The 15,711-nt window shown below is 35.8% G+C and overlaps 2 protein-coding genes across 4 annotated transcripts; both read right to left on the bottom strand.

Annotated features, from left to right (window-relative positions):
* Positions 1-1,836: 1,836 nt before the first annotated feature.
* LOC113331892 (serine carboxypeptidase 3-like) lies at positions 1,837-2,547 on the bottom strand. The gene is made up of 4 exons (XM_026578535.1): positions 2,544-2,547; positions 2,399-2,461; positions 2,234-2,322; positions 1,837-2,139 (listed from the first exon to the last, which is right to left on the bottom strand). The coding sequence occupies exons 1-4, from the start codon at positions 2,545-2,547 to the stop codon at positions 1,837-1,839; spliced, it is 459 nt and encodes a 152-aa protein (XP_026434320.1).
* A 1,782-nt stretch (positions 2,548-4,329) lies between these two features.
* LOC113332030 (chloride channel protein CLC-c-like) lies at positions 4,330-9,919 on the bottom strand. 3 transcript variants are annotated; one of them, XM_026578692.1, is made up of 9 exons: positions 9,660-9,918; positions 9,119-9,171; positions 8,188-8,542; positions 7,665-7,865; positions 7,194-7,371; positions 6,750-7,012; positions 6,388-6,657; positions 5,108-6,236; positions 4,330-4,693 (listed from the first exon to the last, which is right to left on the bottom strand). In XM_026578692.1, the coding sequence occupies exons 3-9, from the start codon at positions 8,385-8,387 to the stop codon at positions 4,586-4,588; spliced, it is 2,349 nt and encodes a 782-aa protein (XP_026434477.1). In that variant the 5' UTR covers positions 8,388-8,542; positions 9,119-9,171; positions 9,660-9,918; the 3' UTR covers positions 4,330-4,585. The 3 variants fall into 3 exon arrangements, with proteins under 3 accessions (XP_026434477.1, XP_026434475.1, XP_026434476.1); XM_026578690.1 differs by having other exon boundaries at positions 4,418-4,693; positions 9,119-9,178; positions 9,660-9,919; XM_026578691.1 differs by lacking the exon at positions 9,119-9,171 and having other exon boundaries at positions 4,418-4,693; positions 9,660-9,919.
* Between the last annotated feature and the right edge of the window lie 5,792 nt (positions 9,920-15,711).

The following is a 15,711-nucleotide window of genomic DNA, read 5'->3' as shown; positions in this document are numbered from 1 at the left end:
TTAAATTTGCAGGTTGAAAAAAGATTTTTTTATCAGAATGTAACCAGGCTTGGATGAAATTGGTTACATCCTAGCCTGTATAAAACTGCAATTTTTTGTCATAATGTAACCAGGCTTGGATGAAACTGGTTACATCCAAGCCTGTATAAAATTGCAATTCTTGTCAGAATGTAACCAGGCTTGGATGAAACTGCTTACATCCTAGCCTGTATATAAACTGTTTTCAGAGTGTGCAGGTTAGAAAAAATAGTACTTCTGTCAGAATGTGAAGGATGAAACCAGTTACATCCTGGCCAAAAATCTCATTTTTTCCAGAATAGGCAGGATGAAACTGGTTACATCCTGTACATTTAAATTTGAATCTTCGCAAACATTCAAAATTTACAGTGAAAACTGAAGGAAATGTACAATTAAACTAAATCAACATAAGACTATAATATATATACTATAAAACTGAAGAGAAATACTTGAAAAAATAATACCATAAGATATTTTTTTATGAACAAAAGAAACAATCCAAGGTAAATAGTAGTTGCGAAAATATAATTCCAGGTAAATGAATCTTAAATGTGCAACAAGAGGCTACAAAAAATAATAAAGTAATGAAGATATCATGGTAAAAAGCTGCAGAGAATGAAGGCTGAAGATGTTCTTAAGCAGGTTCTTAACGTTGCTTTTTCGCAGGAGGATGTGGACATGTCGTGTTGTTATGATGAGCCCGAGTATGGCAGTTACCGCATGTAATGAGTCTCTTGAATGCGCATGCGCTACCAGCGTTAGGAATCCGCTTCTTCTTCGGCCTACCATGTTTTTTTCCTAGGACAGTTGGTGGATTCACGAGATTTCCAGCAGCAACATCAATAGGCTTGTCGTAATCGGGAATGGGCTTTATAGGACGATCATACGAAGCACGAAATCTAGCAATGCTGAAATACGGATTAATGTACTCGTAAACATTGATCTTATTTGAATGCATACATGCAATAGCGTGATCACAAGGGAACTGCTCAGTAAACCAAACCCTACAGATGCACTGAAACTTCACAATATTAACAACATGCGTGTGCTTTCCATCAAAAACTTCCCACTCCATGTCACCAGACTTAGTTATTCTCCATTGGACACCAACACGAATGAAAGCCATTACTTTTTTCTCTAGCCTGGGACAGTGAATCCTTTATACTTCTCCCCCTTCAACTTCCTTTTACTCATCTGATCCATAATTTTAAGTCTAATCCAGTTAGAAAGTGTTGCAATAGGCATAACTTTTGCTTCCTTAATCCAAGAGTTGAATGCAAGGTATGCCTATTGCAATAGGCATACCTTTTGCAATAGGCATACCTCTGCAGTGTTTGAACACATGTCGCCATAACGATAGCCAAGACAATGTGCATTGGACCAACATTCCACTGGAAGGTCACTCAAGAATTTGTGAAGACCATCACATCCCATATCCTTCAACTTTTGCATACCTTGATGAAAGCCTTCATGCGTTGATGAATAGAAACATTGTTTGAACAAATCCATCGCAGCACCATGCTCTCCCTTTTTCTTGTTGGTCTTACCGCGGACATTATTCTTCAAATGCTGGTAACACCAACAATGAAGGAAAGTTGGAAAAACATCATGAATCCCTTGGATCAAACCCTCATGGCGATCCGAAATAATAGTTAGTATACGAGGACCCAAGATAGTTCTTAGCTTTTCCAAAAACCAATGCCAATTCTCAATAGTTTCACCTGATACGAAACAAAACAAACACAAAAAGAAAAAATCATATTAAACTGACTGAATCTGTGTATATTGTTTCAAATGTGATATTTTTCCAATTAAAAGTCACAAAAAGTGGAATTCTGAGTTCAGCACAATAGGGCACTTACCAAGCCAGTTGCATATCAAGTCATACTCCCCGGCATAAGCTAGTAACTGGATGCCATCATTAAGAAGAGATGGGATACCAACTTCTAGATTCTTCATCCAGTCAGCTTGCATTTCGGAGTACACAGTAGGGCTGCATGAGATGAATTCAATGTTGCCAACTCCAAGAGCTTGCCTGACAGATTTCAGATTCAGAAATTTCTCCAAGTTGGAAAAATCATAACAGAGGCTCCCTTCACATTGCTTCCTTATGTCATAGTACTGAAGACCAATAAAAACATTCATCAAGTTCAAATTCAGTCGAACAACAAACGAAAGCATAAGCGCAATAATCAAACCAAAAGGCTTTCCTTACATTGATATCTCCAGCAATGTTGAGGATACTATTGAATATCGAATTGCACGTGGAGTAAGCTCTGAGGCATTCGACTTCGCCTTCTACAGCTGAAAATGAGATAAATATGAGACATATGGAATACGTTTAATAGACTACGAACAACATTAGAAAACAAGGAATTACCACAAGCTTGTATTGTCCTTTCGAATTCTGGAAGTCTCTGATTGATTTTCTCGTAATCAGATTCTTCAATGGGAGCTTATCTCTCAGTTCATCCATCATCTAGTTTCATATCTCAGTTAACATCTAGTTTCATCCATCATCTAGCCCATTTTCCGTTATCACTTTAATCAATTTGGTTTGAATCTGTGTATATTGTTTCAGCAGGTTTAAACAATCAATCGATTGGATATAAACAAATAATCACGTTTACATGCACCAACTAAAACCAAAAGATAGTTGGTTATTAGTAGAACCCTAGATAATCAAAATCAACAACTAAAACCAAAAGATAGTCAAAAATCCCATAATAATTGATAAAGAAACTTCAAAATCGACATATCCAGATATGCATTACAAAGAATTAGACAAAAACGAAATCAAAATTGGATTAATTGAAACTTGAAACTTACTGATTTGTGTTACTGGTTGTTGATGATATTAGATGACTTGAAAGTAGAGTAATCTAATCTTCGATTCAAGAATCGTTAATCACCATGATTGATCAACCAGATATGAAAAAAAGAATACACGAGCTCTGAATTTTCGATCGAATTCTGCATGTGAGGAATTCTCAGGAGCTCAGGGACGAGGAGTTATGAAAAGAGAAAGAATTTCTCTTTGAAAAGAAGAGTTTTAAAAGTTCGGGGGTATTTTAGGTAACACATATTTTTTTTGTTTTAATTTTCCTGGGTGAAATATCCAAATTGGCTATATAAACAGTATATTTCTGACTTTTGACTATATGAACAATATCAAAAGCTAAGAATCTATTTCACCCAGGATTTTTCATTTTTGGTCTTTTTGACCAATTTTGTGCTTTTAATATCGTGTAGAAAAAAATCGCCTTGCGGGTAGAGTAATAGAAAACTTAATGTGTGTGTTTGCAGTTCGGGTTTCTGAGATTCCTGTGAGATCTACGAATGACAAAAGTGAATAGTATTGTAACCTTGGAAGCTTCGTTTAAAACTTAAAAGTTTTAAACAATTTTCTATGCGAGCCCAATAAAATATATGAAAACAAATCTCGTATTTAAAGGGCATATATGTAAATGTTGATGTGTAAATAACAGTAACTAATTTTCTATTGTCGTGTTATATTTCTAAGGAAAAGGTTGAAAAATAAATAGAAAAAATGCACAACTCATTAATGCTTATCTTGTATGCGGGGATACAAGATTAACAAATGCTATATAGTATATAATTCTTCCCAAACCCGTGGGAAACAAGCAATATTTATGCATCTTTGATCGATGGAGTATTTTGGAAGAGATATACGTGACAATAACCAATGCCTTAGTAAAACAATAAAGACATCATTGAGTGTATTTAAGAGAGGGAACATATGGTATTTTTCCACTGTAATATTGTCACCACCAAGCTAAGATTGTTAATAGGGGGACTGGTTTTGTTTGGGGTGTACCAAATGCTAATAAGACAAACATCATTTGCCTTGGGGTTGGTACACCCCCAAGGAAATTGGTACCCCCATTAGCAGCCTTGCCACCAAGCGTGCCTTCCTTTGTCTCCTTTTCTATAGTATCTCCACCATAAAAGTTGGAAGTGGCATCATAACTCACTCCATTTAGAGTATAAACCCATGAACCACAATTCTATTTTCTGTAAAATGAATGGTGTTTGTCGATACCTTTTTATACTTCTCCTGCAGGGTGCATAGAACGACCAACGTACGTATATCAGAAAACAAAGCGAATATAAGCAGCTTTATTCCAAGTTGAACTGAACCCAGGCAGAAGAAGGGTACGTGTACACAGAAGTGATATAGTTAGTATCATTCTCTGCTGTACTGCTGTATGATATCTGATTTCTCACCTGTGCCAATTCGCTCCGAGATAAACTACCGTAAGTATATCGAATAACAATTCCAAATTGTTCAACGACCAATAAGTGAAATAACAATAATCAAGAATAATGAAAGAGCTAAAGTTCTCATTTTAATCTTCTAACACATCATAGAGTTCTGTTTTGCATTTTGATTTTTCCTTACTTTTTTTTTCTTTTTTTTTTTCTTATTTTTGCCGCACTCAATGGCAGACACTATAAATAGCAATTACAATCAAGAATGGTACCCATAAATAATACCATGTATATTTTTATAAAGAAGAAAAGAATTCAGCATCACATCTCTTGCCTAACTTCGATTAGACAACTTTCTGCGGGGATTGAAATGAGGATATAAATCCATTATGTGCTCTGGCATAAAGTCATGTCTCGTTAAGAGTCCGCTGATTGGAGGCCTCTGCAATGAATTAAGATGAAATCCAATTAGTTTCATGCCAGCAAAAATGTAAATGATGTTTGAATATAAATTGCAATATGAAAGAAACTGGAAAAAACTCTGCCAGATTGGTGAAATATCAGGTGATCTTGATTTTTAAGGGGTCTGGAACAAATACTAACATAGCAGAAATTTGGCGAAAACTGAAGTGAAGATGCCATGCACCAGAATTTGAGATTAGCGAATGTGGAAAGAACACAACTTCACTTCAATTCTTGATGTTAGCCAATGCGATTGTTTGTGCATTTTATGAAACAACACCAGGGAATATTTAGTCAAAATTATGAGAGATAAGGAGTTGTCTAAGCATAAAAGGTTTTTCTAATGCGTCATGCGTGCTGAAAACAAAGTGAAAAAAGAAAAGGATTTTCTTACCCCTGGAGTCTTTGGCACGACGCACAAGTGTCTGAGGCCAAGTTGTCGAAATAGAACTGCTGCTTTGGCCAACGACATTGTCTCCACAACAGTATATGGGGATGAATTAGTGATTGGGTGGAGATCCACATACATATCCATCTCCTCGGGGCTAATATCCAAGTCCTCCACCTTCAACCCTTTACCCGACCCTGCTTTTGCAAAATCAAATGCATCAAACTTCCGTAATATCCCCTCCCTACACAAGATTCTCTCTTTTGTAAACTTTTTCCCATTGAGCAACACGACCAAATGAGACCTCAATACAAGCCCGCACAATTCTGGTGCCTCAACAAAAGGTGGTTCATCGATGACGGGGAACCCATTATGCCTTGTCATTCTTAAAACATGCATTATGTTCCCAACCTTCTCCACGCTCGAGAACGTCATCAGTGGACCGGACACAACGTCTCTTGCGACTAAGTGCTTCATGTAAGGCTCCAAGTGAGATTCCATGAAGGGCAAACCCTTCAAAACTAGTATTTGGTCATAAACACCCTTGTTGAAGCTGTCGGCAACTGTTTTGGAAATAAGAAGAACCAGCATAACTAAAGGAAGCATTAGAAGATCATTTGTGAGCTCCAAAAGAATCACGCAGATAGAGACCGTCATTCTCATGGTCCCGCCAAGGAAAGAAGCAGCTCCGAGGAGAGCAAAAAGACCTGGATCAAGGTCACAAATGGAACCAAGTAGGGTTCCAATAAGGCGACCATAGGAGGATCCAGCAAGAATAACAGGGATAAAGAGCCCAGAAGGGATGGCAATGCCGTAAGTTATGATGCCAAGCCCATATATTGCGAAAAAGAACACGAATAAGCTGGAAAGATAAAATTCGTTCTCGGTTCCTGAACTGAATAGATTACGGATAGCATCGTCATTAGTATTGAGGAACAGTGAGGCAAGATCGTTGTAGTGGCCTGGTGGGCATTGGAAATTCTTGTAGTTACCCGAACGACCTATAGTTGGGCACTGCTCTTTAAGGCCATCAGGGCAAGGGGTGCAACTTCCAAACCATGGAAGGCCATACGAACAACATGAAGTCAGAAGGGATATAATGATGACAAGAAGGACTTTGTAATGGGGACCCTTCCTGCAAATTTATCAAATACATATATAAATAGGAGTATCTTGTAAACTTGATTCAGTGATAAATTTAATCACAGTTCTAAAAAGTTACTATAATACATATTTATTAGTATCCTGCCAGCAAAATTATAATCAGAGGGGTTTATGTTACATACTCGTTGATTATGCTGTAAGTGCGAAGGACTTTGTCCACAAGATAGTTGTATAAACTCCCGAAAAGCCCTCCGACCACGCCAAGGAGTAACACCACTAGAAGATCAGCGGTACTATATGATGTTATAGATGAACTAACATCAAACATTATCAGCCCTCCTTCTCCAAACAGCCCACAATTTCCATTCCTGCAAAATAATATGAAACCTCGAAGAACCACAGCAACAACTGCTGTTGTGAAAAATGTTCTCCAGAGAAGAGCACCCCTCCACCTGACATAATTACACAAAAGAAAAACAGTTCAGACGACTTAATTGAGAGGCATCTGACAATAACTAGACAAATATATAGAAAAAGAGCTTACCATGAAGCTGCTTCTTCTAGAGCAAATAGAACACCACCAACTGGGGCACGAAAGGCAGCTGCAACTCCAGCAGCAGCACCACAAGTGATCAAGTCCCGTCGATCTCGATCATTTTTGAAATATCTGAGCCATGTCCAAGTCAAATGATACTTCCGGGACCCACCTTGGCCAAGTAAATTGGCTATGCAAGCCCCTGTGTGTACCATAGGTCCTTCCTTACCCAAAACAAATCCACCAGCAACTCCAAAAATGGAACCAAATATCTGAACATTTGATTGGAATGTAAATAAAGCCTTTGCTCCCAAAATCAAATTAAAACCTATATGCCAAGAGAGAGGAGAACGGTTTGCCACACTGGACCACATATAGTTGCTAAGGAACTTGTTACGCAGCCTGTGTTAGAGGGATAGATAAATCATAAATATGATTTAAATTGGAGCATACCTTTACAAAGAGAGTACTTGGAGCCAATATAGAATGAGCATCCACACCATTTAGATAAGCTTTTACTTCTGGAATACCAGAACCTGCTGCAGCAGGGGCAACGTAAGCACAAAGAACTGCAGCAGCAATCGCCAAAACCACGTTGCAACCAGCATATGCTACGAATGCCTGGTAGAACCTGTACTGGAACAAGAATAGCATCAGAGTTACTCAATTTAGTTGGAGAAGTTGGCTGAAAAAAACATAGTCAGGTTACTTGTACCATGCTTATTTGGATACTAAAAGAAGTTTTCATATGGAACCTTTTGCTTCAATATGTATTTAGGGAAATAGATAAATTCAGGCTACCAACTAGGCAACTACTTATTACATTTGAAAAGAAACATTTTAAACCAACTCTATTTAAAAGTCATGTGTGCTTCATCTTGAAAACAGTATATAACTCACAGACATAATAGTAGTGAGGCTTACTTTTGCTTGAGCATGAGATCACTAGTAAGCACCAGTTTGAAACCCGCTATGTTCTCCACCGCGAGATTATTAAAGAAACCAACAAGTCCTGTAGCCAATCCTATAAGAAGTGCAAGTGTCCACTTAAGGACAATGTACTGAAATATCTGAAGCTTCTTCCTTGATCTCCAATCCTGCTTGAATAGATCATTTTCAACAATCCTAAAAAAGAAAATGCACAATAAGTAAGGGACCAACAAAAGTTACTTGGACATATTTTAAAATTTCTTATATAAGTCAATGCAAGTGTAAATAGTTCTATATTGGCTCACAACTAACCATTGTTTTATATTAATTCTATAATAGGTTTTTAATACAACCTTCTGTGTCTTCTGCATGACTTTGATTATTAATAATATGTTGATATTTCTTTTGTTTCTCAGCTATCTCCTAATACCATGAGATCCAATTGCACAACACAAACATGAAAAAATCCACAAACCAATTCCAGTTGAGACACAAAGAAACAAAGAACGACACTTACTCATAGTCAAGGCTTTCAATTGGACAGACATTTGCACCGATCAGAGCAATCTGAGAAGTGGTGTTGGTCCTTTTCCTAAGAAGTGGCTCTCTAATCATGTCTTTGTCGAATAAATCTGAACCATTTCTCACAATCTCTTTTCCATCAATTGGCAACACCTCACTTTCTATGTCAATCCCATTATTATCTGCTCGATCCATTTAACAAAACTAGTATTTTACCTTGGCAACTGAATTTCTTCAACTGTAGTTGAAATTCACCTGTATTTTTCTACTCCAATCTCTGAAACAAAATCTACCTATTGTTTACTTCTGCTTCATGTTCTTGTCCATCCTATGACATCACTTATCACTACCTGTACACAACAATTTTAACAAAAAAAGAAGAAGTTAGTCTCTTAACAAATGGTATCAAAACATCCAAAATATATATAGCTATCTACATCTCTATAACAGTACCCAATTACTTTTTGATACTCATAAAGTAATAGAAAATAAAATCTATCAACTTTTTCGTTCTAGATTCTTTAATCATTGGGTTTGATCCTAATGGACCCCAAGTGGAATAAGAAAAACTAAATTTCTGCAAAGAGAATTTCACATATCCAAGGTTTACAAAAAACATTCCAGGATTTTCAAGTCAATTTACTCATAATATTATCATAAAAAACAAGATTTAGAGGAAATCTGTCCATTAAGGTAGCAAAAATGATTCATAAATGAAGTATAAATAGAATCACCAATCTCAGTCAATTGAAAAAAGAACCCAAATTTCTGATTATCCATACAAAAGGAAAAAAAAACACTACCATCTAATTCATCTCCGTACATGATTCAATCTTTCAAGCTACAGAAACTTCAAAAAAATATATTTGAAAAATGGTTGATCAATAAAAAAAAAAAAATTAAAAATGATTGAAAGAGATAGAGACCTATGATTTTCCTGGTATTCTTCTCTGGCATTGCATGTGATCAACTTCTTCACCTAAAAACTTCAACATCAAAAGACATGAGAAAACTCTTCTAGATTTATAATGACAAAATGAACGATATTCCTTGTACTAACAATTAATATTACTCCTTTTTAAGATTTATTGTACAAGTTCAATTCACCTATAGAGAGACAAATTCTATGATAATTAAAATCAATCAAGAATACAAGTAAATTTTGTTAAATTGGAAAGCAAAATCCAAACAAAAATAAGCTTTTTTAAGGAATACTATTAAACAGATTTTATTACGAAGAAAAAAGTTGTGAACTTTCCGGTAATGAACATGAACTTTCTATGTTTAAACAGACATTATTAACCTTCTTTTTGTTCAGAATTTACCATTTGTGACATTCATTAATTTCATTTCCACTTCTCCATTTTTAGGAAAGCAAACAAAAAAAAACAGAGTTCGAAAACAAACCCAGAATGAAATCGTGTCATTTTAAGAAATGTTCAAAGACAAACCCAGAATTATATTTACCTGATTGAATGAAAATTGTTCTTTTGATCGCCACCTATAGAATTGAGATAAAGAAAGTGAAGAATCTTCTTCTCCTGATCACCAACTGGAAAATCCTCAAACTCGGTACTAAAATTTAGATCTAATTGAACCTATGAGTAATTAATATAGGAGAAGATCTTTCTCTCTCTCTTCTTCTTCTTCAATTATGAGAGAGAGAAACAGGAGAGTATACACGGATTGGTGGTGGTGGAAGGTGAAATAAAAAGCTCTGTTTTTAACAAGAAATGAAAAAGAGGAATCGCTCATATCCGTAGGTGTATGAGTCAACCTATTTCCTTTTCATTAAATAATTTTATTTGACTAGATGACAGGTGTATGAAAGTCATTGGTTCAGATTTTTTGATGTAATAACATATTTAAATATTACTATTATTGGTCACTGAATAAAGGAAGAATACATAGGGAATTAAGGAGTGCGTGCACACTCTTTAACGAATGTATATTTTCACATTTCAATCTCTATCCTTGATTTAATTTAGGAAGTTATGTAACGAGGGCCATGATTCTAAACATGGAGGGTAATGAGATCATCGGTTAAATAATCAACCAATCAGAAGAATATGTGAAATATACACTCGTTAGAGGAATGTGAACAGATTTGGACTCGGGAATTAAGGATCTAGTTGCCTGCTCGACAACGACGAGAAGAGACTGTTGGGTGTAATTGAGAGGTGTTCCTTGTGTATGGTTTACCATGTGGGCAGCCAAAATGGATTCCGTTATCCAGGTGATTTAGAAATTGTACGAAGTAAACATTACGTGGTTCGATGGCCAGTGCAGCCATGGGCGGAGCCAAAAAACCTATAAGGGGAGGCAATTTTTTTAAGGGAAGGTAAGAAGGCAAAATTAGGCTTTGGACATCTAAAATTTTAAGAAAAAATAAGGAAAATGGGCTTGGGAGCCGGCTTGGCAGGGTAGGCAACTGCCTACCCTTGCCATGGGCCGGCTACGCCCCTGAGTGCAGCTGAGGTGCCATTAATTTTTTACTTGTGTATATTTCTAATTGACATATATTTGTCCATGAATGTTATCTCCACGGTCAATGAATTACCTGGGTTCCCCTTGAGTAGTAGGTCAAAATGCTAAGTTAAGTGGGATGCTATTTTATAGAAAATTCAACAAAAGCTCTCTACTTGAAAGGATAGATACTTATTTTAAAGGACAAAGATTTTTAATTGTCAGCAATGACTTAGGCTAGCAAGCCTGCCAGTGTATTGTATATCTATGTATCAGATGCTTGTCTTAGTTATGAAGGAAATTGAGAAGATTGTGAGGGACTTCATTCGGGGTTCTTCTACTAATTCTAAGAAGAGGAGTTGGGTTTCTTGGACTAAAGTTGTTTCACCTAAGAATAGAGGGGTTATTAGCGTTAAGAAGCTCAAACTTGTTAATAAAGCTCTCCACTGCAAATGAATTTGGAAGTATGGATCTGAAAGAAGATATTTATGGAGAAAGATTACTCATCAAAAATTTGGTGGCGGTCTTTCCTCTTTTTTTCCAAACACCTCTATCATGTCTACTAAACACAGCTTATGGGAAAGTATTCTCAAAGCTAGAGACCATATTTCTCAGAATTTTCCTTTTATAGTTAAGAGCGGTAGTAGAGTGTTATTCTGAAAAGACAAATGGATCGGAGATGTGCTCTGCAGGTTTCTTTTAATTCCCTATATAAGTTATCCGGAAAAAAAAATGCTTATGTTATGGATTGTAATTCTGCATAAATTTTTTGGTCTTTGGATTTATTTAGAAACTTGAATGAACATGAATTAGAAGATGTGGTTCTTTTATTACAACTACTGGTGATCCTGTTGTTGTATCTGCTAATGTTGATGGAGAGGGAGGTAATAGATTGTTCAGGGAGGTGAATTCTATGTTGCAAATTGCTACAAATCTCAAGATGTTGATTGATATCTTATTTTTCCTCATAAGAAGTTTCGATACTCTGAAGTACCATTGAAAGTTTCCTTCTTAATGTGGACTCTATGCTATAATGGTGGTCCTACACTTGGCTATCTGGAAATAGTTGGTAAATCTGATCATAACAACCGTCTTTTCTGCAACACTGAACCAGAAACAAACAAGCATATTTTCCTGCATTGTAAGGAAATTTACAAATTGTGGAACTACTTCATCAGTAGTTTCATAGTGGATTGGGCTTTTGCAGATTTTGTTAATGTCAAGAGCATTTGAAGAGTTGCGTTGAAAGCTAAGCAAAACTTAGTTCTGGTAGTTATTATTTTATTTTTTTATTTACAGCGGGTTAGTCGTGGGAGAGTTCGAGAGATTTTAATGTATTTAGGTTTTCTCCTGTTAGTCCTGAGGGAGTTTGAGGGAGTCTCTCCAAATCTCCGTTAGTCGTGGGGGAGTTTAGAGGAGTCTCCTAAACTCTCTAGAAAACACATGTTAGTCGTTGGGGAGTTTAAAAAAAGCTCTTGAACTCCCTGTTAGTCATAAAACCCTACAATACTAGGGAGTTGGTTGTTTTGGGGAGTTCGAAGGAGTTTTTAGTGTATTTTGGTCTCACAACAAATCTCTCAAAAGAGTAGAGATTTGGGAAGGAGTTTGGTGCGTAGAAAACCATAGGAGAAAGAAAAGGAAACGTTTTTTTCCAGGTATATTTTTTTTCTTCTTTGATCTCCATGATTGTTTATAATAGTTTGATTTGTGTACTATTTTGATTGTTTTTCATATCTTTGATCTCCATGATTGTTTATTTTGATTGTGTGTATAGTTTTTTTTGTGGGTACTCTCTCTGTAATAACCCTAATTTGTGGTACAAAAGATCTTGGTAAGAAATTGCATGATTTGATTATAATGATATATTTAAATTCAACCGTTGGAATATGATGAAATTTGAGTATATCGTAGTTTACCTTGTTATAGAAGTACCGTAAAATTTTCACGCGGATCAGGTCACGTTTGCTACCGCAAAGCTTGCACAATATATGACTATGGTCTGCTGAATTTAAATCCCGAATAGGGGACTGATTCCTATTTATCTCATTCTCCGCTTATCGTACAAAGCTGAAATTTTAGTATGATGTTTGTATATATGAAGGTTACCTACTGTAGAAATTTCATGAAGTTCTGATCACTTTAGGTACACCAAAGTGTGAGAAATCCGGAACTGAATTCTGTATGCACGTATTGAAAGTAGTCGGGTTCTGAGTAATGTATCTTTTTAATGAACCGTTGGAATGCTATGATTTTTGAGTGTGTTATGGAATATTGAGTTGTAAGTGTACCATAAAAATTTAAAAAGGATCAGGTAAGTATTATTACTGCAAAGATTGGACAATCTGAAACTGTGTTTCGGTGAAACAGAATTCCTTTACAGCTATCTTCATAATTTGTTATGTCATCATGCATTAATTGGCTTGCTACTTTGCATGGGTGTCATTAAGAATCACTATCACTTGTTAAGTCATCTTATTTAGACACATACTTCTCTTATATTCTATATGCCAAAGTTCAATACAGTGGCGTACTTCATTCCGTATTGGCGTGTTTTAGCCAATTCATACGGTGCTTTTGTTAAAATGATATCTTTAAATTCAACTGTTGGAATATGATGAAATTTGAATATGTCGTATTTTACCTTGTTATAAAAGTATAGTAAAATTTGCACGCGGATCAGGTCACGTTTGCTACCGCAAAGCTTGCACAATATATGACTATGGTCTGCTGAGTTTAAATCCCGAATAGGGGACTGATTCCTATTTATATCATTCTCCGCTTATCGAGCAAAGCTGAAATTTCAGTATGATGTTTGTATATATGAAGGTTACCTACTGTAGAAATTTCATGAAGTTCTGATCACTTTAGGTACACCGAAGTGTGAGAAATCCGGAACTGAATTCTGTATGCACGTATTGAAAGTAGTCGGGTTCTGGGTAATGTATCTTTTTAATGAACCGTTGGAATGCTATGATTTTTGAGTGTGTTGTGGAATATTGAGTTGTAAGTGTACCTAAAAATTTAAAGAGGATCGGGTAAGTATTAGTACTGCAAAGATTGGACAATCTGAAACTGTGTTTCGGTGAAACAAAATTCCTTTACAGCTATCTTCATAATTTGTTATGTCATCATGCATTAATTGGCTTGCTACTTTGCATGGGTGTCATTGAGAATCACTATCACTTGTTAAGTCATCTTATTTAGACACATACTTCTCTTCTATTCTATATGCCAAAGTTCAATACAGTGGCGTACTTCATTCTGTATTGGCGTGTTTTAGCCAATTCATACGGTGCTTTTGTTATAATGATATCTTTAAATTCAACCGTTGTAATATGATGAAATTTGAGTATGTCGTATTTTACCTTGTTATAGAAGTACAGTAAAATTTGCACGCGGATCAGGTCACGTTTGCTACTTCAAAGCTTGCACAATATATGACTATGGTCTGCTGAGTTTAAATCTCGAATAGGGGACTGGTTCCTATTTATCTCATTCTCCGCTTATCGGACAAAGCTGAAATTTTAGTATGATGTTTGTATATATGAAGGTTACCTACTGTAGAAATTTCATGAAGTTATGATCACTTTAGGTACACCAAAGTGTGAGAAATCCGGAACTGAATTCTGTATGCACGTATTGAAAGTAGTCGGGTTCTTAGTAATGTATCTTTTTAATGAACCGTTGTAATGATATGATTTTTGAGTGTGTTGTGGAATATTGAGTGGTAAGTGTACCATAAAAATTTAAAGAGGATCAGGTAAGTATTAGTATTGAAAAGATTGGACAATCTGAAACTGTGTTTCGGTGAAACAGAATTCCTTTACAGCTATCTTCATAATTTGTTATGTCATCATGCATTAATTGGCTTGCTACTTTGCATGGGTGTCATTGAGAATCACTATCACTTGTTAAGTCATCTTATTTAGACACATACTTCTCTTATATTCTATATGCCAAAGTTCAATACAGTGGCGTACTTCATTCCGTATTGGCGTGTTTTAGCAAATTCATACGGTGCTTTTGTTAAAATGATATCTTTAAATTCAACTGTTGGAATATGATGAAATTTGAATATGTCGTAGTTTACCTTGTTATAGAAGTACAGTAAAATTTGCACGCGGATCAGGTCACGTTTGCTACTGCAAAGCTTGCACAATATATGACTATGGTCTGCTGAGTTTAAATCCCGAATAGGGGACTAATTCCTATTTATCTCATTCTCCGCTTATCGTACAAAGCTGAAATTTTAGTATGATTTTTGTATATAAAAAGGTTTCCTACTGTAGAAATTTCATGAAGTTCTGATCACTTTAGGTACACCAAAGTATGAGAAATCCGGAACTGAATTTTGTATGCACGTATTGAAAGTAGTCGGGTTCTGAGTAATGTATCTTTTTAATGAACCGTTGGAATGCTATGATTTTTGAGTGTGTTGTGGAATATTGAGTGGTAAGTGTACCGTAAAAATTTCAAGAGGATCAGGTAAGTATTAGTACTGCAAAGATTGGACAATCTGAAACTGTGTTTCGGTGAAACAGAATTCCTTTACAGCTATCTTCATAATTTGTTATGTCATCATGCATTAATTGGCTTGCTACTTTGCATGGGTGCCATTGAGAATTACTATCACTTGTTAAGTCCTCTTATTTAGACACATACTTCTCTTCTATTATATATGCCAAAGTTCAATACAGTGGCGTACTTCATTCCGTATTGGCGTGTTTTAGCCAATTCATACGGTGCTTTTGTTGCAAGGAGTTGCTATGGGATTTTCTTTGATTAACAATTTGGCTAAGTAGCTCTGCGTGTTAGTACTGTGTAATCTAGTATCACAATTTTTTATCATGTTTACATTAGACTGTTTGGTGTTATTACTATCCTTGCTTTGTTAAGTTCTAGTATTAGTCTAAGTACTAATGTAGCTAACATGTCACACCATAGAATGGAAAAATATAGCCAACCTTCTGAAAACAACAAGAAGAAAAAGAATGTTAGGAAGAATAAGAATACGGAACCGGAAACGGAAGTGACTACGAATTACAAACAATGG

The sequence above is a fragment of the Papaver somniferum genome, unplaced genomic scaffold (assembly GCF_003573695.1).
Source record: "Papaver somniferum cultivar HN1 unplaced genomic scaffold, ASM357369v1 unplaced-scaffold_128, whole genome shotgun sequence".
NCBI lineage: Eukaryota > Viridiplantae > Streptophyta > Magnoliopsida > Ranunculales > Papaveraceae > Papaver > Papaver somniferum.
Note: the sequence above shows the minus strand (reverse complement) of the source record. Positions and strands in the feature narration are given on the sequence as shown.